A 21,119-nucleotide genomic window follows, 5' to 3' on the forward strand; every position below is an offset into this window, starting at 1 on the left:
AACACTTAGGTATAAAGATATTCATCACAGTGCTATCCTAACAAAAAATTGGAGTTAACTTAAATATTCAAAGACAGTAGAATGGCTGAATATATTTGGTACATTCATATGCAACATATCATAGTTATTAAAAGTAGTGTTTTTTTCCAAAAGGAAAATGCTCATGGATATAAAAAAGTTATGTGACTAAACTGTATATATATACATATTATAATGATCCTGCTTTTTATAAAAATAAAACAAATAATATGTAATACATACACATAAGAAACCAAGCTAGAAGTAAATCCATGAATTACTGAAGGGTTATCAATGATTTCTGTTACTTTATGTATTTTCTAATGAAATGAAACTGTTACTATTTAGGGTAGTACAGGGTGTTTTTGTTTTGCTTTGTTTGTAACATAATGTTTTACATTCAATTGGTTAGTTCAATTTTAATTGCAATGTATTCTTTTATATGTGTTTATTATTCTTAGAAAACTTGACATTTGTATATTCCTTCTCCCTTAGATTAAACAGGAAGCTAACTGAGGCAAACTCCAATTTTTCCTCATTCTTTAGAATCTTCAAATACTGCCCTATCCTGTTTAACTAAGGAGCATTTAATAAATGTTACAGCAGAGTCTACTCTAGGTTGCAGATCCTAAAAAACATATGTTAATATCAAATCTTATATTTATGTGATAATCCCCCCTGCCCTCAACTGCTCCTGGGAACACAGTAGACACTCATAAACACTTGTCTGACTGTAATTAAACACTGGTTGGCAGCATGCAAAGAACCTGTAACGCTGGAGCTGAAGATAAAGTTCTCTGAGTTCAATTTCACAGAATCACACATATCATTTTAAGAGTTGGAAGATATCTTTAAAAAATCATGGAATCAATTTTCTCATCTTACAGGTAAAAACTTGGCCGTTGGATGTTAAATGACTTGTCCAAATTAACTGACAGTTAATGATGGAGCCAGGATAATAGCTCAGGCTTTGGAGTTCTTAAGTACAACAATCTAAGTTATAAATACCCTTCACGTCTTCAGTTTACAGAACTAAGCCTATAATATGCATTTAAGGCATAGACTTCACTATTCACACAATATAATCTCACAAAGACTCAGTGAACAGGTACCCTACCAGCATACCACCTTAAAAATTCTAAAACTGGTAGTTCCTGAACAGATCAGGGAAGGTCTTGATATTCCTGGCTCAGTATATGGATTGGAAGCTTGGCTCAGTGTGGATATCCTCGTGGCAAGTTGGATCTGGAAGCTGGATCTTTTGATCAGTTTAACCTCTAAGCCACAGAAGGATGACTTTTCCTCTCAGCCTCTCCTACCTCATGTTAAATCCCTCTCAAAGGCCTATGCACCACCCTTCAGCATGCATAATGCAGAGACACTGGGCATATACTCACTGGTCTCTTGCTTTAGAAGGAGGGAACTAGCCTGTGAGTGATCGTTCTGCCCTCATTCCCCATTCTAGCCAGAAAAATGTCTAGCCCTTGTACTGAAGTCTTTATGAATAAATCAGAAGCTCTACTGCTACCTCCTAAGCTAAGGATATTATTTAGACAAAACACCACCCCATTTCTGATCTTATCTTTCTGCTTTCAGCTTTTCTATGTCCCCCACTCCCCCTGCCCCTGTTTGCATTCTTACCTGTTTGACTCAGTGGGTGCCAGGCCACATCCTGCTGCCCCCATTCAGAACAGCCAGAATGAGAAACCTGAAGACTGGCCTGGTAGAGAGACTTTAATTCTGAGGTCTCCTGCTCTGTGTCTTGATTCCAATGTGGATGCAAAAGGATGTGGTCTCTTTCTGGATAGGTTACACAGGTATAGGAACCATGAGGGGAAGATTTCATTCCTGGCCCAGGGACCCCATGTGTAAGTTGAGAATCACAGAGCCTTGTGACATTCACCCAGGAATCCAAAGGCAAGGAAGTCCCCAAGTTGACTTTGCTGCCCAGCTCCTTAGGCCTAGCATCTCTCACTTGAGATGGTTTCCCATGGTAAATAGCTGGCTCTGCCAACCTGGGCTGTCCTCCTCTAGAAGTGTCACCATTAGGCAGCCCAGAGTTCATGGCAAGAGAAGAATGATCAGCAGGCTTTTCCCAGGAAAGCAGTCTACTCCTACTATCCACAGAGGGCTGCTGTTTTGCCCACACCCAGTGGCCTTTCCCTTGACCCTGTGGGAAAGAAAGCTTAGAGTCAGATGGGGAAGAGTCCTTCCTTAGGCTATCTGGCAAACTTCTATCCTGGGAACCTGTACCATCACTTGTGGAGGCACCTTGCATCCTCTGGAACTGCTCTGCCAGAGAGCGGACAAGCCCCTTTGTGGTGGGAAACTCTGGCCTATAGGGCTCCTCACTGCCTCCGTCCACTTTTGAAGTCAATGAAGTTTTGAGGTTTTGGGTTTGGAGGCATTGCTTAGTTTTCTGTATAGTATTAGGAGAGTGAAGCACAGATGAGGAAGCAGCAGGCATTATGGGGTGGCAGGCCCTGTACGGAGGAAGGCTGGGCTGAGCTGATGAACTTGAAGGACTATAGCCTAGGCTGTGTGCATCTCCTCTCTCAGAGGCGGTTGTTCCAGTTGGGTGTGACCGAGGCACCACCTGGGAGGAGTCAGCAGGATCCCTCTTTTTTTGGAATAGTTGTTCTTGATCAATGCCTTTTCCTTCTTGTTGGTGGAACCTGGTACAGGGGTTATTGTCACCCCCGTAGCTTTGCAGCTCACCCTCTGGTTCCCAGCCATGATGAGAATCCTTCTCAGTTCTCCCTGCTGTTGTAGGTAAGCCTTGCCTGTGGAACACAGAGGGGTCAATGCTGTCCACCTCAACTGAAGTAAGAAGGCTTGAGGCTGACCCACTAGGGGAATTGTGCTGTGGAGCACACAGGGCAGATGACTCTGGGAACAGTGATGAGAGTGACTCATGGCAGGAAGCAGGTGAGTAGACAAAAGAACTGGCCCCAAACTCTGTATTCGTGTAGGGTTCCAGTTGGGCCTCCTGGCTTAACAATACTTGGAGCGGGATAGGCTGTTCACTGAAAGAAATGGAGAAAGCCAGTCATAAGCTGTCTTAATTGACAAGATCACTTACAAAAAGAATTGTTCATGTGGTTCCTATTTCTAGATATTCACAGAGGGAATGGTGAGACTACATGGAAAGACAAGCACAAGTAGAGTCAAAAGAGGTTCACAAGAGAAGGCGTGTGGTCAGCTCACACCCAAGTAATATTATCTCTCTCTATTAAATGACCTCACCAAAGTTACACACAGTAATTTAGTAAGTAAAGCCTTTGCCAGTATTCTTTACTACCCATAACGTCCCATTCCGATTATATTCTACTTACAAATTAAAAGACAAAAATCACTAGTCCCACATGCAGATGACAATGGAAGGTAAGTAAAGCCTAGAAATCACTCATACCTGGGGTCCTGAGAGGCAGACATGCCAAAAGAACCAAAAGGCCATATTTACATAGCACAGGGTGATTTGGGCTCCTGGGATTAATACAGAAATCAACCATTTCAAGTGCATATTTATAGTCTGGATTTGACTGTATTATTCAGAGAGTTGTTTTCCCAAAGTAATGCACTATGACTCTCTTGAGATTTGGGAGTAGGGGTAAGGATTAACTGTATTTAGTTGGTTTCTCACGAATTGTTTCATATTTCTGACCTAACAAAACTCAATGATAGAAGCACTTAGATATAATCTTGGTCACTCACATACATCAAGTGGCTTAAGTTTTCTGGAGGTTTAGCTGCCTAAATTAATCGCTTATATTCAAAACATATCTCTGATCAGATTCTCAAATCAGCACTCAACTGGTGGAGTGAACAACAGGAGAAAAGAAGGAAAAGGAAGATCCTAGCAATGAGCATTACATTCAATTTGAATGATAATATACTACAAACTTTTGTGGGTATAGTCATTCAATCACCCTTACAACATTGTGAAGAATATGATATTATACTTATATGGGAAAACTAATGGAGTGAAACAGAGCTGGATTTGAATTTCATGCTTCTACCACTTACTAGCTGAGTAATCCTGGGTACCTTACTTATTTTTATCCTCTCTGAGTCTGAGTTTCCTTATTTATAAAACATGGCTAAATAGTAGTCCCCATCTCCTAAAGTTATTGTGAGAATTTAATAAAATAAAACATAAAAGTGTTTAGCTTAGTGCCTGGGCAAATGTTCAAAAAATGTTAGCTGCTTTTATAATATTTATATTCTGAAAACTACTCAAGGTTATTAACAGCCAAAATGAATTCTTACTTAAGTCTCTCCATTCGAAATAACAGCCAAATTCAAGGGATAAAATGTGGGAACTACATCAATGGCCACGGGGATTTGTTTCCTAGTTTCCACCATAAGGAAGTAAAACAAAGGGAATCTTTTGTGTCACTTCTCAGTGGTTCAATCAGAGCAAGGAAGGCTGCTTTTTCTGCTTCCATGAGGGACAGGAAGCACTGAAATCCCAAAATAAATCAGACAGTTTCTACTGCAAAGTGAAATGTAACTCAGATTGCCATGTCTAAGAACACAATATGTACAAATTTAATAATCATGTTATTACACAAGTCCAGGGACAAACTTACCCACAGGAAATGTGGTCAAGTGGTCTATTTATTATGCAATACTTTCTGCATCTTTCTAGGAACTATTAAGAAAAGGACCAGCAGTGGGATGAGCTTCATTGTATGTCTGACCTGGGAGAAGAAATCTTTTCAGGGGACTCTTCTGTCTCCCCTGTAGTCGCCAAGACAATGAGAGCTGGCTACGGCGCACCCATGGCTTCCTCCCCTGGCGTCCATAAACTACAGTGGTTCCCAGGCACTACCTTGTTGGCTGAGGGAGGGCCCCGCCCTGTGAGGGGAGGCAGGCTGAGGGCTGCGACGGCGGCTGCGATGATTGCTGCTGCTGCATGCGATCCTGCAGACTCCGTGCTTTTCGAATACTGATTTGCAACTTCTTATCGACTAGGGCTCTGCTGTGCGTGCTAGAGCTGGCACCATGCAGGGCAAGTCTTAGTTTAGCTAAAATGCAAAAGAAAATATAGCAGAAACAGAACACAAAATACAAACAAAAATAAAAGGAATAAAATTGAACCAAAAATGAGCAAAGATATGCAGTAAAACTCAAAATATGCAGCAGGAATGCAAGGCGTGGACCATGCATATGCTGTCCAGGGCACAGAGCTGCCTCTGGCTCTGAGGAACATTCATGGAAGCCATGGAGGCCAAACAGGTTAATTCAAATTTAAAAAACAAACAAAAAGCTAAACTAAAATGAGTCAGGAAGATAAACTGGTGCTTCCATCTTAGAGGTTGCCACTCTCATTGTCCTTTGCAACTGACCTGTCCAACTCTGGTCTCCACACTCTGGCCCCAACTCCCCCTTCCCAACGGCCAACAGCAGAAATAAGATCCGAACTGCATCTGTGTGTTTATAGAACACAGCTTCTCGTGGGTCACATTAAGAACCAGACAGGAATTCTAAGCCTTAGTCTCTTGCTGTAACCTTATGCTGAAGCATACCAGGAAGGCAGGGGGGCCATAAAGAATCCCATATGCAATGCAAAGTCACAGGCCTGGAAAGTCACAGCCAATTTATTCATTTCTTTCTGCCCTAAGCTCCACCTCACTAGTTAATGAGAACTAGAGAAAGAGCAGACTAGCCTCACATCTGAGGTCTAACTTTATCATGGGTTAGAGGGTAGGCACTGCGGGATAGTTCACCTGTGGACTCCTGTTGAGGTTGTTCCAGTAAATATCCATAGGCCACAGTGACAGCGCCTCACACGCTTAGAAATCTGAAGGGCAGAAGATAACTAAAGGGCCTCAGTCTAGGGAAGTGACAGTGAGAAGACTTAAAAGCTGTTTTTATCCTATCTGAGTGAAGAGACTAATAATACCTACTGTGAAGTTAGTCAAAAATGCCACAGCCATAGCGGTTAGTTACTTACAGATAGCTTCGTTACAGAGAGCCAAAGCTGCAGCACAGTCTCCCTTCTGTTCCAGACGCAGCGACTCTTCAAACACTGAATCTGCCTCTTGCAAGGACCTCTCAAAGCCGTCACTCCTCCCTGAAAGGGCCAGCACTTTTCATTTGCATTACAATCCATTCCAACTTTTCCTAGTGCCACTGTTTTCCCATCACGTCATAGATCCTTGCTGCCGAACTTCGAGTCTACCCTTATTCCCACTGCTCGTTACTATCAAGAATTTCCTGAAACAGGTAGGACATCCATTTTTGCCTTAACTGAGACCTTACCAAAGCCATGAAAGAGGGGCATGTCATTGCCTACCACATATTCCAACTCCAAGACCTCTTAGGGTGTCTCTCAAGGAAAGAACAAAGTACTGTCAATGGCAGAAGGGTGGGTTTTTATGCCTGAAACTGAGCTTTTCCATAGTGCAACAAGATACATCTTGGCAACCAGTGTCAATCACCCCAGACCTTCACCCGGACCTCCACTGCTGTGTTAAGTGGTGTCGCTACTCTGTGGAAAGCCATCTATAACACTTCTTGTGTTAATTCATAATCCTCTCTGCACCACCTTTACCTGGAAAACCAGCACCCTTCCTGGGCACAGCTGTTCTACAGTTCCCAACTTCCACCTTTGTTCTTGGCCCGCACACATATACCTTTCATCAGCACTGCTAAGTATTTACTTTTATCGTGCTCTTGCTCACCAAACCTATTATGAAAAAAAGTCACCTTCCCATACAGTAAGCATGAGATGTTGCTTCCTCCCCTGAAAGTGAATGCCAAAGCCAGGTGCAGGAGAGTCTAAGTACAGTGCCAGATGAAAAAGCGGGGAAGTACAGTAAAGGCAACTTCTGTAAGAGAATCCTCAAGTTTATGTACCCTCTTTCCTTTTACTCACTCATAACCATAAATTGATAGTAAGCTGTAATGTAAGTTCAGCTACACTGGGATTAATGGTGAGTTTTCACAAGCTCACAGAAAAAAAAAAGATCACATCACTTCTTCCATAATGTCACCAACCTCCATTAACCTCCATACCCCAACATCCACTCTCTAATTCATCACAGCTGCTGGACAGCAAAGGCAAGGCAGCGGAAGTAGCAGGTTGGTTCTGAAGCACTTGACATTCAGGTTCTACGCCACCGCCAGAGGTATGGGCCCCCTGACCTCCAAGCCTGAAGATTTCCCATTATAACTGAACTCAACTAAATCTATTCAGCCTTTATAATCAGTGACGGTGGTGGCTAGAGCACTTAAAACAAGAAAGTTCTCTACAGAGATACAGGCAAATTATAGTTAACCAATCACTGTACTAGATTTTAATTCTTATTCTCCAGAATCTGAGCACTCCATTCCTTGCTCTTCCAGGAGATGCTAAACCAAAGTGTATGGAGAATTGACAATGAAATATAGCCAGAGGGATCCCCTCTCAACTCTAATATACTACTCAACTGACAGAATCGGGGTGAAGATGCCTCTTTCAGAAGCAATATAAACTTGAGTCACCAATGTGATATAGCTTATGGACAAAAAAGAAGGGAAAACTATCCAAATGCAGGGACAGCTAAGAAATTAGGAACTGTAAACTAATCTGGAAAAAAATATACTGCCTTGGGGAGTATAAAATAACAACTGCCTTGACTCAAAAGACTAGGATTAGAGGAGAAAGGCAGCCTCCAAGTAAGTCCAGGAAGCGTCTCTAAGTGTTGATAAGAAGAGAGAAGTGATCAACAGACAGGGGCCGCCCAAAACAGCATCGGCTCCTATTCTTTATCCTGCTTTAGCACACACACAAAAAAAGAAAAACAAAGATACAGGTTTCAGGGCCTATTTAAAATAGATACCTCAGCCTTTCTGAACTCCTATTTTGAAGGCTAGTCTCTACTGGTACATAGTGACATCCTAGAGCAATGGAAGAAAAAAAAGTAACTCATGTGGAACAGCTGGGGAAGCTTAAATAAAGTCCATGAAAATCATGTGAGATTGGGAAATGAATCATGAGAGGATCAAAAGGCGATCAGGCGGTGCGTCCTTAGAACCTGCAGGGTAGATCCACTTTCCTGAAGCTCCTGGTGGGGAATCTCAAGGGCATGTTTCTGCTGAGCAAGAATTCCTCACTCACTGCCTTCTTCTGCACTGTGAGTTTCTGAATTGTGAGTAGTTTAAGTTACACCTCTTACAGGTGTTTATCGGAAATATTTTTCATGAACAATATACTATCTCCAATCTATAAGCTTTTCATAGACGGGCCCCAAATCAGTGCCTGTCTCTAATCAATAGGCTCGTCACCTCCTCCTTTAACTAGCTCTCTACTGAATTAAGACAAATATAACTTTGCTAAAGAGAAGACAGAACTTATGAGCTTGAATATTCTTATTCTTCTCGATCTCTCTGTCTCCATCACCCACAACCTAATGCTCACAACAATTACCCTGATTCTGCAGTTCATCTAAGTCCATGAAGCGGCTGGGATGAGGGTTAAATCCTTTAGCTGCCTCTAATTCCTTCTCCCGTTTCCTTCGAAGTTCCTGTTCCTGGGCCCTCCTGGCCACTTCTTCCTGCAATTCATCCAGTTCACTTTTGGAAGATGTTTCCCCACCTGGAATACAAGCAAAGGAGAAGAGAAATTGCCACATTTCCAAACCAAGACTAAGCACCTGCTGTATTTATGGCCACTGGACTGCTTTTCCTCTGGAACTCTCGGCTTCAATTTGGAGTTCATGTTTGGACAGTGTTTTCTACATCAGATTCAGGATGAGTCTTGAGCCATGAATAATAATAAAAATATTTATTGAGTGCTTTATAACAACTGAAAACTAACATTTGTTAAGTATTGGCAGGCATAGTTGTAAGCACCTGTACATATATTATTTCATTTAATTCTCACAACAATATATAAGGTAGACAATATTATTGCCCACGTTTTAGGGATGAAGAAACTGAATCACAAAGAGGATAAATAACTTGCCCAAGGTAACAAAGATGGTAAATGGTAGAGAAGAATTAAAGTCAAATAGGTTAAATTTAGAATCCACACTCTTAACCATGAGGGAGCATTCTCTACCATGTGCTACCAAATGACTCACCAGGAAGCTTCAAGTAATTTCCACTACCTCTTTAATGAGTTAGTAAAGTATCCATAGTAGTAAAAATTTAATTTTTACTGGTGTTCACAGATGAAATCAAAAAGATGTAAAAGGATGCCCATGATACATTAAGTGAAAAATCAACTGACAGAATAGTATGTACAGAGTGAATTCATTTTACTTTTTTTTAATGGTAGTAATAAATTTATCTATATACTTGTATAAGCACAGAAAGAGATGTAGAAAGACATATACCATAATGGTAAAATTAGTTCCTTCAGTTTGAAGAGGCAAAGGGCAAGTAACTGAATTGTTGGACTTATTTTTACTTCTGTAACTTCTTAAAAGGGTTATCAAAGTCACCAGATTAAACATAGGGCTTACTATACAGAGAGGATGGTGGGGTGGTATGGTGTGTGAGGAATTCATTGTAACTCCTTGCCAAATATCTTTTACCAGTGGAGGAATCCTGTAGGTGAATTCTATCTAGCTAGTCCAGAATTAGGGCTATGAGAGAAGTCATGAGCCTGTCTTCAGTGTGCTGATAAGGTACTGGCTATCCAAGAAAAGGGAATTGGGAATAGGCTCATACAAGATCACAGGTTTTTTCAAACAAATATTAATCAATATGAGACAAGTTAAAATGTAGGAAATAAACCAAACTTACAAATTTCATTAGGAAGTATGACTCTCTTCCATGGGTTTCTAACTATTACCTACTCCAGCCCATCATCTCAGAGATACCTGCCTCTCAAGGCATTGTTCTGCTCTGCCAGATGTCAGGAACCTATGGCACCCATACCTAAAACAGTTCCTGCGTTTTTTATTACTGCTGCATACCTCCCCTCCAGTCACCACCAAGAACTTTCAGTGGCTGTCAAGAGAATTTGTGGTCAGACCAATAATGTTCCTGGTCTCATCTCTACAGGCTGGCATGTGGTACTCTGTCCTCCTCACCTTAGTGAGCCGGCCACAGATCTATATTCAGAAGTTCATTAAATCAGACCATAGTTACCCTACTCCCAGTTGATCTAACAGACTGGAAAAAAGGGTGATGAAACATATCTTTCAGAGAAGGTGAATCTCTGAGATAGACAAGTAGATCCCAGCACTCCTCAACCAATGAAACAATACTGAATACTCACTCCCTTACCTCAGGCATCACAAAAACTCTCCATGTTGGGAAGACTACATAGTTAACACCTCAATTTTCAGCTCTGAGTAAATAAAGGATTTACTTATTTTATTTATTTGAATATGCACTATAAGTATATATATGTGTTGTGAGAAGAATGTAAAAATGATATAAAACCTATGATTACCTCAAATCTCTATATTTGGTGTGTCATACCTGAAATTCCAATATTCCTTTATCTTCAGGCTTTCATTTGTTAAAATGCTGGTTTCTCTTAGAGGAAGCATACTTTAAACTATTTTCAGTCACTTACATCTAGTGTGAAACAGTAAGATCATTGCTTGAGAGCTTGTTTTGAGGAGGGACACACATACATTCAAGAAAGAAAAACAAAACAGCAATACTGGACAGGACATAGAGGCAGGGTAAGGGTAGCTTTGACCTGCTTATTTCCCAGTTTTGCCCATAGCCTACATGTCCTCCTTGTAATCTCAATCCAGAATATTAAACAATAAAAATTCCATTGCCAAGAGGATGCCTCTATACCAAGGAAAGCCCTAGACTTATTCTTTTCAGGAAAGCAGGTGCTACTAATACTGTTCACCATATTTCTGTTCCTTCTTGCTCCCACCAGGCTCTCTCCAAGATAGAAAGGAAAAACTAGGCAAGCCATGATAGAGAACAAAAACAAACAAACAAACAAACAAACAAAACAGATAAATCTGGAGATAGAGCAGATCAAATGCCTTCACATTTACATTCTGATGGAACACTCAAAGTGTAACTGTCCTGTAATTTCAAATGTGCTCAGGTTAGGCTATTCCTCAAAGGAAACTGGCAGTCCTCCTCCAAATCCAGCATCCTTTTGCTTACCTGAGAGGGGATGATTCTTTGTCCAGCCACTCCTGCATGCTGTGGAGTCTGCCTCCAGGATGCTACTACTGTGAGACTTTGGGATGTGACGCCAGGAAGGTGCCAACCCAGCTGATCTCTTAGCACTTGGATCCCTTCAAAAGAGAAATCAGAGTCTAGTGAAAGAATTAGAAGGCTAATAATTAGCACATTCCTAGGACTAAATTCCCTCCAAAAAACAAACAAACAAAGAACATCAAATTAATACAATTAAAATATCTGCTAAACTACTGCTGAAAAATTAAAATACCCACTCATTCCACCATTTTGTCTCCCCTTATTCACATTTTGTGCATCTACCACAGTGTCTGGTACAAAACTTACTTAATAAATTAATAAACAAATGCTCTCATATGGATCGCCTTCCTTTCTTACACTTCAGTAGCATCCTCTTATGTGTAAAATTGAACAGGGTCCTGCAGCCAGGGAAGAGCAGTGGGAAAGTATGGGATCTGGTTATCACTCCTGTAGATGACATCACTCCTTTCAAAAGTAGCTATGATGTTAGGAAACCTGTCTCTGTGGCAACTCAGTAAAACCAATGTATGGAGATTTTAAATTTATCAAGCAAATGGGCCCTATGGACAGGGTGCAGTGACCACTATTAAACTGTCATCATTATCTTACAGAATTATGAATATCATTAGCTTCATAAGGCACAGGATCCCTGGTGACCTCAAAAAAAAATCCTAAGATAAAAAGCAAGAATAAAAAACTGGGCTTTCTCTCTGATCATAGGGCTATAAGTTTTGATTCGCTAACTCAGTGTTTCATTAAAAGTTATTTACTAGATAATTATTTTATAAATAATACTTTAAAAGTTGTCTCTTCTTTCTCAAATGCCTTTGTTCATTCTCCCAGCAGAGGGTGCTGTTGCCATAAAAAGTTGATAGAGCACAACACTTTGCTTGCCCACAAGATGGTAATAAAGTCCATCTCTCTTCTTGTCTTAGTTGAAAAGCCTCTTAGTAGCTGACATTTCTGCAAGGGACAATGCAGCCACTTAAAGGCAAAACAATACCTGCAGACGCTCGAGCTCTCAGGCAGGGCTGCATCCAGGCTGACGGGACTGCTACTGTTCCTCTCGCTGCTCTCATAGCCAGATTCCATTCGCTGGATTAGGCGAGGGTGCTGCTCTAAAAGGTGACAGCTTGGCCGTGCTGGGCCCCAAACCTTGTACTGGGGGCTTGGTCCGCCAGTTTTAATGTCGTAAGCAGGCGGCTTGCTTAGTTCATCTGGTGTAAATTCTTTAGCTATGTCGATCAAAGGACAAGTATGGAAAAGGAGGTAGATTTAGCATCTACCTCAAATCAAGACATAACTAACCCCTCCTTCTAGCTACTCATTCACTGAAATCATATCCCCAAAAGGCTACCCATCAGGGAAAATTTTTCCCTTTCAGGGTAAAAATGCACCTTGCCAAGTCTACCAGAAAATCCAGGTTTTAAAAAAAAGTATATCAATCTTAGTTAAAAACTCAATTCTTCCCTAATTATCTCCTTACCTGAATCTTCAGAAAAGGGACTAAGCTGGGTATAGCCACAGTGCTTCCTTTTGTCCTTACTAAAGATGCTGTCAATATTGAGAGACTCCCGTTTGGGTCTCCATGTGGGACGATACTTGCTAGAAGAACTGGATTTGGACTCACTGCTGGTACTCTCTACTTCCCAGTCACGAGAGTGTAAAGGCAGGTTCCGAGGAGGAAGTTTTTTGTCGGTCTGGTCTCCTCCCCTCACCCCACAGGGAGATCCCAGGTTGGTCTGAGAAGCCAGGGATGGTCTGCTATGGATCATATTGCTGACTGTCTCTTTAAAATCCCTTAGCCTGTTGGTGCTGCTGGATGATTTAGAGGCATTCCTAGGAGCCTGCTTCTCTTTCAGTGTTTCTCCTAAAAACACAAAGAATGAAACAAATATAAATGCTTAAAGTGATCACGAATACCCAGACCCCAAAATCAAAAGACAAAGAAAGCCCTCTGAGCAGACAGTAGCAGCCACAGTCTGGATATGACCAAAGTGTGACAGAGTGAATGAAGAAAGAGAAGCAGTATGGGCTGGCTTGCCTTCACTGTGGTATCCCGAGGCCTGTGGCTCATCGCCTTTCCTCCTGGCCCGGCCAGAGCTCCGCTTGCGCTCTATCAGTGACCCTTTCTTGGATGGGAGTTTCTGATTACACTCACTATCAGTCAGGTGCCCTGAAAAAACAAGGAAATGGGGGTAAGCTGGTATCTGACACTGACTTCCATCCTCCTGAGAACCTACTCTCCCCTTTGGGGTTCATGTCAGTGCCACAAATTTAGTGGGCTAGAAGCTGTAGGGGCCAAGACTATCCGATTTAAGTGTAGCAGAAATCTCTCAACATATAAATGCAGAGAAACTCAAATATTCAATGGGAACTTCCAAATTTACAATGTCTCCTGAGCAATTACTAGTCTCAATCCCACTCATAATCCTTCCCAGTGACCCAGGACGCATTACTTGCTAGTTTTTAAAAGGCCAAAGTTTTAAAGATTGTATAATAATATCATGTACCAATATATTTTCACTCTCATAAACAGAAGACAGAGCTTTCCTTCTATTTATTTAGCAACACATACCAAGTAAAGTCTAATTTTTATTACCTCTGGTATTATCCCAAGTGGTCCAGACTTTGCCTAAGAGATTGTGTATACTTTAAGACCCAGCTCTAAACATTCCTTAAATGTGAATCATTTCAAATTTGAACTCTGAATAATTCTCATTCCCAGCCCCAAACCATGCTTTACCAAACCCGACTTCACCCAGAGATCACCCTTCATAGTTCCTCAATACGAATCACTGGGAAATCCAGGCAGGAGATTTGGGCTCCTTTATTGTAACGTGCCATACTTCATGTGCACAGTTTGTGAATGTATGAGTCTGATTTGACAACAGCAAAGGTCAGATTCTAAAGGATATAACGATCTAAGCCACTAGAAGCCAGAGGTGAACTAAGCAAATGAATTGTTAGAATACAGGCTTAGAGAAAATCCCCTAGGATTCTCAAATGCAGTAAAAGCTAACAGAAATGCGTTTTCACATGTTAGTTATGAAAACCCCTGTACATATTCAGGTATCAGCAGTGTAATGAGATGGCAACATATTTTCAATCAATTACCAGTGTAATCTTTTATTGCTTTTATCTGATCATGTGCTATCTCTGGGCCCATAAGAAAGATTTAAGAAAGGAGGAAATTAGTTGGAACAACTAAATCTACAAATGTTAAATTAATGGGGGTATGCTTCCCTGACCCCAGCCATTCACAAACCCTTAACATAAACCTGACTCTCTTGGAAAATATGCCTTAGTTATCCTGTGACTTGGTTTCTTATTGTTTCACAGTTTCAGAAACAAAATCTAAAAAAAAAAAAACCACACACACACACTTTGCAGTAGTCATCTATGTAATAATCATCAAAACAAACATAAATCTGAGCAGACCTCTAGATCCCACTACCAATTTATAAGAAATAGAGGACAGAGAAATATGCTAAAGTTTATCATAGGGACGCAATAAGCAAAATTTAGAATGTGGAGAAACTACGGGACAAAATACCTAGTTCTTCAACAGTAAGTTGAAAAAACAGAGGAGAAACTAGCAAGTTAAAAGAAATGTAGAAGACTTATTAACCCATTGCAATGTGTAGACCTCATTTTTATTCTGAGTCAAACAAACCAACCATTAAATAATTACAACATTTATAACAGAATTGGATATTTGAACACTCATTGGTTATTTAATAGTCTTAAGGAATTATTAATATTCTTAAATGTGGTAATGGTATGCTTAAAAATGATTCTTTTAGAGGTATGTACTAAAATATTTATGGAAAAGGTGATGTAATGTCTGGGATTTGCTTCAGAATAATGCAGGAATAGGGAAAGTGGAAAAAGGTACAGAAAAAACCAGATTAGCCATGAGTTATAATTATTAAAACTAGGTGATGGGTACATGAAGGGGCAGTATACTATTCTGTATTTCTGTATCTTTCTCTATTTAAAATAAAAAAAAAGGGGAGGGGGGCCATGCCCAGGATGTAAACTCCCAATCTGAAGCCATGAGCTCACTAATTCCCAAGTCTCCAAGAGTGTGGGCACCGTGCTGTTCCTTAGGTGACGAACTCTTCATCTCAGCAGTCAGTCACTGTTCTTCCTTTGATGCCCTGTATTGATTTCCGCCACTGACACAGGCACACTCTTCCACAGGTTAATAGAACAATTCAAGAATGTTCTCTGCATGGAACTCCCAATAACAAAAGGCTGGCTTTTCATTCTTCTGTTTCTCTGCCCTTTAGGAACCCTACCAAGGTGATGAGCAGATTTTCTGGCCCATAAATATGCCCCTTCTCTCAAAGCCCTACACTTGAAACAAAGCCTGGCATGTGAACATGACAAGGTGCAAGACCACAAGGGCACTTTAATGGGGCACTGTGAGAATGACCAGGATCAAGAGCATAGCAGGAGAAAAGCAGATTTCAGAATAAATAATCACATCAATAATCATATTACAGTGGTTCTTACTGATATGCTGCTATGGACAGGAACATGTCCCCTGGAACATCATCGTTCATTCAGAATTGCATTGCTTCTTTTCATCCCACTCAATTATCCAAGTTCTGTGCATTTCCCCCTTTGCATGACAAACATTTCTGACTTGCCCTAGTTTCTTTTTCTTGGGAGACCCTCTATGCAGAACTGAATCAGGCCAGCAGGGTCTACTGTATAAGTCCCTACCTGTGTCCCGACTGCTCTGAGACGTGGAATCATTCTCCACATTATAGATGACTGTCCCCTGAGAATCAGAAGAGAAGTGACTGACCACGGACTCATGGTGGGAGTGTTTGGGATAGCTCTCCGTTGAGGAATCTGTTCGAGTATCACTTGAGATGGAGGGCTCCCTCCCTGAGGGAAGGAGGAGACACACGCAAAGGTGAGGAAAGACAGGAGAGTAACAGAGAGGGAGCAAAGAGCTGCTTGGCAACAAAGGTCCATATGGTTAAGAACTTCCTAGATGGAAGGGTGAGGAGAATATACCAGAGCCACTCTTCCCAACACCCAACTTCAGATAAACCAGACACACAAACAATTCCTCCCACTCCTGCCCCTACCTTGCTGAAGCCCTCACTTTGCCTGCCACTGTGAAAAACTGTGGGGTTTTTAGAAAACCTACGAGGGGAAAGTAGAAGAAAGGAAAAAGTTGTGAAAAGCAAGATGTACTTAGATGAAGAGTCCCAGGCCCGACTTGGCACAATAACCAATTGTTTCCCTGTCCCATGATTTTTTTCCTATCCTGCCAGAAAAGTCACTTTAAAAAATTTAATGATATTATAAGCATCTTTAATATCTCTGAGACATTCTGGGACAGTTATTGATACTTAAGTGTGAATTAGTTCAGTAAGACTAGTTTCCTCTGAACACCTAGCCAAGATAAACACAGCAGTGGAATGGGTGTCGAGCACAGGGAGAAGCAGCAGAGCCGGTCTGGGTGGGGTACAGGGGCGGGAAGAACATACCAAGCAGGAGGGAAGCACAAAAGGGAGGGAAAAGGATTCCAAAGACAGCATCTTCTCTTTCAAAATCATACTCAGGGCCAGCCCTAGATCCAGAAGAGGAAAAGAACATTTCCTTTTCCTGCTTTTAGGAATCAAGCCAAAACCATTAGGGTTCTATTTCTATTACAGGATGAGCTTCCAAGGGATAGCCTGAGATTTTAGCAATCAAGCTGCAAGCTGTTTCTACAGGAAAACATGATTTAAGTTCCAAACAATTGAATTAGAAGTGAACAACTGATTCATAAGCTGAGGAATATTGCTTCTGTACTTGGCATTTTACAACAAAAATCTCTCATCCCAAACAAAATGACTAGCTTTGTAGTAACTCATACCATTTTCTTGGTCTTAACAACTCACTAGAGTCAGTTAAATTGCTAGTAAGTATCTGTCATCTTTACTCATGTTAGAAGGTTAAATAGTGAGGTTTCCCTCACAAACAATATTTCAGTCTAAATCAACATAATTTGCTTCTCACTTTTGAATCGGGGCCAGGTGATCTGGGCAACACATTCTAAAAAGGAAGGAAACAAAGCCTGGCACAAGTTGGGCTTCAGTACGACTCGGCACTTCTTTCTCATCTCTGGTGGATCCTCCTTCTCCAAGCTAGGTTATGTGCTAGGCTCACCACCGTGAGACCCAGTTGTCCAGTAATCACAGGTGGGGGAGAAGTAAAGAGCCAGGCTGCTCACCTGAATCTTCACTATCATAGCACGTCCTGCTGTATGACTGGAAGTCAACTTGCGGGGGCAGGTCCTGGGTAGAAACTGGGGTACCCTGGGGGTCTGCATAGAGCAGCAGCAAAGGCTGATAATGCCCCTTGATGCATTTGGTCACCACATCCTTCCATTTAGGCCCAATCTAAATCAGAAAAACATGACAATTATACTTCATATCTACATTTCAACACATATCTTTCTGTTCTATTTTTCCAAGGAAAATAAGAGAGATGAAAAGATAAGAACTGGGTAAAGAAACAACAAAAGAGACCTCAAACCTAAACTTAATACAGTTTTTGTTAAGTCTTTTCTGTTAAATACTTCTAGAAAGCATTAAAACCCTGTAAGAGGTAGGAATGATGAGTAAAATTACTTTGACTCCTGTGATACATTCAGCTCAGTTATGAAATGTGAATAAATATTCTCAAAAGTGAATATGCTGTGTAAGGGGACTTCACTTGCCTTGGTGATCAATATCTTTTCACAGCCATCAAATTATAGCCCTTGCTTGAAATCTGCGTTTCTATAATTTTCTCCTAAATATTAAAATCACTTTTATGAAGTTAAAGGACAGAAATTCTCTCACAGACTGCCTTAGGATAAATGACATTCCATTTCAGAGTTCACATGTGGCAGGACATACAATGTCAAAGTGCTGAGAATAGACAGCTGAACCTAGACAGTCTGAGCTTTGTGCTAGATTCAGCGCTGCCATTCGGTGGAAAAGAGTGACAGAATAGCCACGGACATAACAAGCCAATCAAATCCCCAAACTAACCCTCTCTTGAGACTGAACCAGTCATATTCTTAGATGGTGTGCTCTTGGAGTCAGACAACTGGCACAATGCTTGTATCATAATAAATGTTCAGAAATTTATAACTGAGTTGTCATTTTAACTGAAACACATTTATGTGCTTTTTACATATAAATCTTATTTAATATTTTATAAGACAGGTATTACTTTTTGAATTAAAAAATCTAGAGCTTGAAGGATTTATATAAATTGCCCAAAATTACAACAGTAAAAAAAGAGATGAAGAAGACAATCAGGGAATTTGACAAAGATTTTACTATTTGTGGAAGACACTACGTAAGGTCCATGGATTTGTGCAGATTATAGTAAGCAGTCTCCTAGCTGCTAGCCTTATCACAAGAGGCTTCCTAACTCATGCAGGTCATCTAAGTGCATTTGGCCACAGACTCTGTGGTTTAGCTAGTACCAAGTTTCCAACTTTAAATATCATAGCCCTAACTTTCTCTACACCATCCCCAAACATGTTAATCCGTGACAGAATACTTCAGGGAGATAACAATCAGAAAATAATTTATAGCAGCCCTGAGACAAAGTACTACCCACTGATAATGCCAAGATTTGGAATTCTGAACTAACCTTATAGCCTAATTTGAGGCATTAGATTGTTCTCACTCAAATCAACCAATTAACACATTTTTTTTAAAAAGCCTTTTCAACTATAAATACAGAACTGTGCTGAATGCTTGGTAAGAGGATTCAGAGAAAATAATAGATATGTTGATCCTATCCTCAAGGAGCTTGCCAGCTGTTGGGGAAGACAAGACTGATACTTTCATAAATTCAATAGATAGACAGACATCAAAATTATGAAAATGAAACACTGAAGACAAATAACTGTCTGCAGTTTCTTGTCAGTCACCAAGCACGTCAGGAAGGACTTGAATATTCCTACCTCCTTGACATGAGCATCATCAAAATACATCCATTTACGGATCTTTGTTTGGAAAAAGAATGTAGAATAATGTTTGCCGTAATAACAGATCATTCCTACTAAGTACAGTTCAGACTGCTTGGCCCGGTCATCTGTCACTCTGAAGAACAGCTGTGGGGACAGAAGGGAAAGGCAAGAACAGTCACATACTCAACACTCTCACATCATCACTCAGCAGACTCCATCGTTTCTTAATTAAGGTACTGACTCGCTTCTCTACCCTTCAGTCAAAGATTTTTTTTGGCTAGTCCTTATTGATCATCAGAAATGAACTGAAAAAGGCAAAATTTAGGGAAAAGTAAGACAGATAATGGCCAAACAGGTAAGGTGGTGATGTTTCTTCATACCTTTTAATAATATTTTCTTGTAGGGCCTATTATAAGAGGAGCCAGGAAAGTTGAAAAAAACAAAACAAAACAAGGGGTGGACAGTGTAGCTCAGTGGCCGAGCACATGCCTAGTGTGTACAAGGTCCTTGGTTCAATCTCCAGTACCTCCATTAAAATAAACAGTAAATTAAAATCTAACTACCTCCCCACTACAAAAAAAAGAAAAGAAAAAAAACTTCCCCTCTAAAAAAATAAAATAATATTCAATATCTTGTAATAACCTTTAATGAAAAAGAATATGAAAACAAATATATGTATATATGTGCAAGACAGGGATATTATACTGTACACCAGAAATTGATACACTATAACTGATTATACTTCAATAAAAATAAATAAAAACTCAAAACACTCTCAAGTTTCAAAAGTTATTAATCAGCTGGTGCCACAAACATAAATTTCCTGCTGGGACCCTAAGTAGAGGCTAAGAAAGCCCTTAGGAGGAGCAATAACACTATGCCGGTTATCAGCATTTCAATTCCTAGATGTCCAGCACTGTCCTAAGCTAAGACACATACAGAAAATTTGAAGAAAAGGACTTGTGCCTTGAGGAACTTATTTGGTTGAGAAAATGATCATAAAAATAAAACAAAACTAGAACAGAACAGAATGTGTGGGCTACAGAAATTTAGAAAAATGAGATTTTATTGTGCAGAGCCTATTCATGTCAGCCATTCCTGGCAAGGAGACCTAAAATAAGATCCCAGATAGTTCACTTATTGTCAATCACAGCTTAACGACATTAAAAAACAACAACAAGGGATCTTCGTAGTCACAGGACCATCCCAGAGAGAAACCAGTAGAAAGGAAACCATCGTCTCTTAACTACGGTACTGGTTCTTCTCTTGAACAGAGGGAAAACCCTGGCTATACCTACACCAGGGTATGTAGCTGACAAGGTAAAGACCCTGGTCTGAAGTCTGTTTCCCTGTCTACTTCCCTGAACAAATGCACGGAAAACCACTAAAATTCTCTTCTAAGCCCCCTATTACCTTCTCAGCAGACTCTGGTTCCCCTCTGTGAATTTAATATTCTAGGACTTAAGGCAGCAACTTCCACCCCCTTCAACTCCCACAGCAGCTCCAGGCAGGACTGCTCACTTCTTTGACCTTACTACCTCCCATGGCTGAATACACTTCCCTCCTCCTCACTGGTGTAAACTAACAATGAGGAGAACACATAATAACTCTATTAATTACTTGATTTTTATCAGTTGCTAAGGTCTGCCCTTTCTGTTTTTCAAGGCCAGCACCATCCCATTTCCTCTAAAAAGCCTTGCACATACACGTGCACATATATACATAGTATATTTGTTCAATATACTATGTTTAATAGTTCACCTAGGATATACCTTGAGCAACACTAAGATATAGGAACTCCAAGTGAGACATAAAGGTAACTAACACTCACATCACCCAGCTTAAGGCAGGTGCCCAGGCTGTGAATGACATCTTCAGCCAAATCTGAATGGTCCGAGTCCCATACAAGCCCAATTGTGATAATTTGTGGAGCGTTCATCAACACACGGCGAATACGAATCCTCTCTCCACAGTTGCTCTGAAA

At 40.6% G+C, this 21,119-nt stretch overlaps 1 protein-coding gene across 21 annotated transcripts in view; it reads right to left on the bottom strand.

Moving 5' to 3' along the window:
* The window catches only part of USP54 (ubiquitin specific peptidase 54), a 120,088-nt gene that overhangs the window by 11,148 nt on the left and 87,821 nt on the right, over positions 1-21,119 (bottom strand). For 12 of the 21 annotated variants that reach the window (XR_012510301.1, XR_012510300.1, XR_012510302.1 and 9 more), the window contains 12 exons: positions 20,967-21,113; positions 19,130-19,279; positions 17,396-17,564; positions 15,889-16,056; positions 13,199-13,330; positions 12,641-13,024; positions 12,158-12,389; positions 11,098-11,231; positions 8,435-8,602; positions 5,978-6,097; positions 4,853-5,048; positions 1,660-3,044 (listed from right to left, as the gene is read on the bottom strand). Coding sequence is in view for 16 of the 21 variants with exons in the window: in XM_074374205.1 (XP_074230306.1) it covers positions 1,660-3,044; positions 4,853-5,048; positions 5,978-6,097; positions 8,435-8,602; positions 11,098-11,231; positions 12,158-12,389; positions 12,641-13,024; positions 13,199-13,330; positions 15,889-16,056; positions 17,396-17,564; positions 19,130-19,279; positions 20,967-21,113 (3,385 nt within the window). In the remaining 5 variants the exon portion in view is untranslated. Of the gene's footprint in view, positions 1-1,659; positions 3,045-4,610; positions 5,049-5,977; positions 6,098-8,434; positions 8,603-11,097; positions 11,253-12,157; positions 12,390-12,640; positions 13,025-13,198; positions 13,331-15,888; positions 16,057-17,395; positions 17,565-19,129; positions 19,280-20,966; positions 21,114-21,119 lie in introns of those variants that run through there. The other 9 variants (XM_074374214.1, XM_074374209.1, XM_074374206.1 and 6 more) reach the window with 7 other exon arrangements.

The sequence above is a fragment of the Camelus bactrianus genome, chromosome 11, assembly GCF_048773025.1.
Source record: "Camelus bactrianus isolate YW-2024 breed Bactrian camel chromosome 11, ASM4877302v1, whole genome shotgun sequence".
In the NCBI taxonomy this organism is placed as follows: domain Eukaryota; kingdom Metazoa; phylum Chordata; class Mammalia; order Artiodactyla; family Camelidae; genus Camelus; species Camelus bactrianus.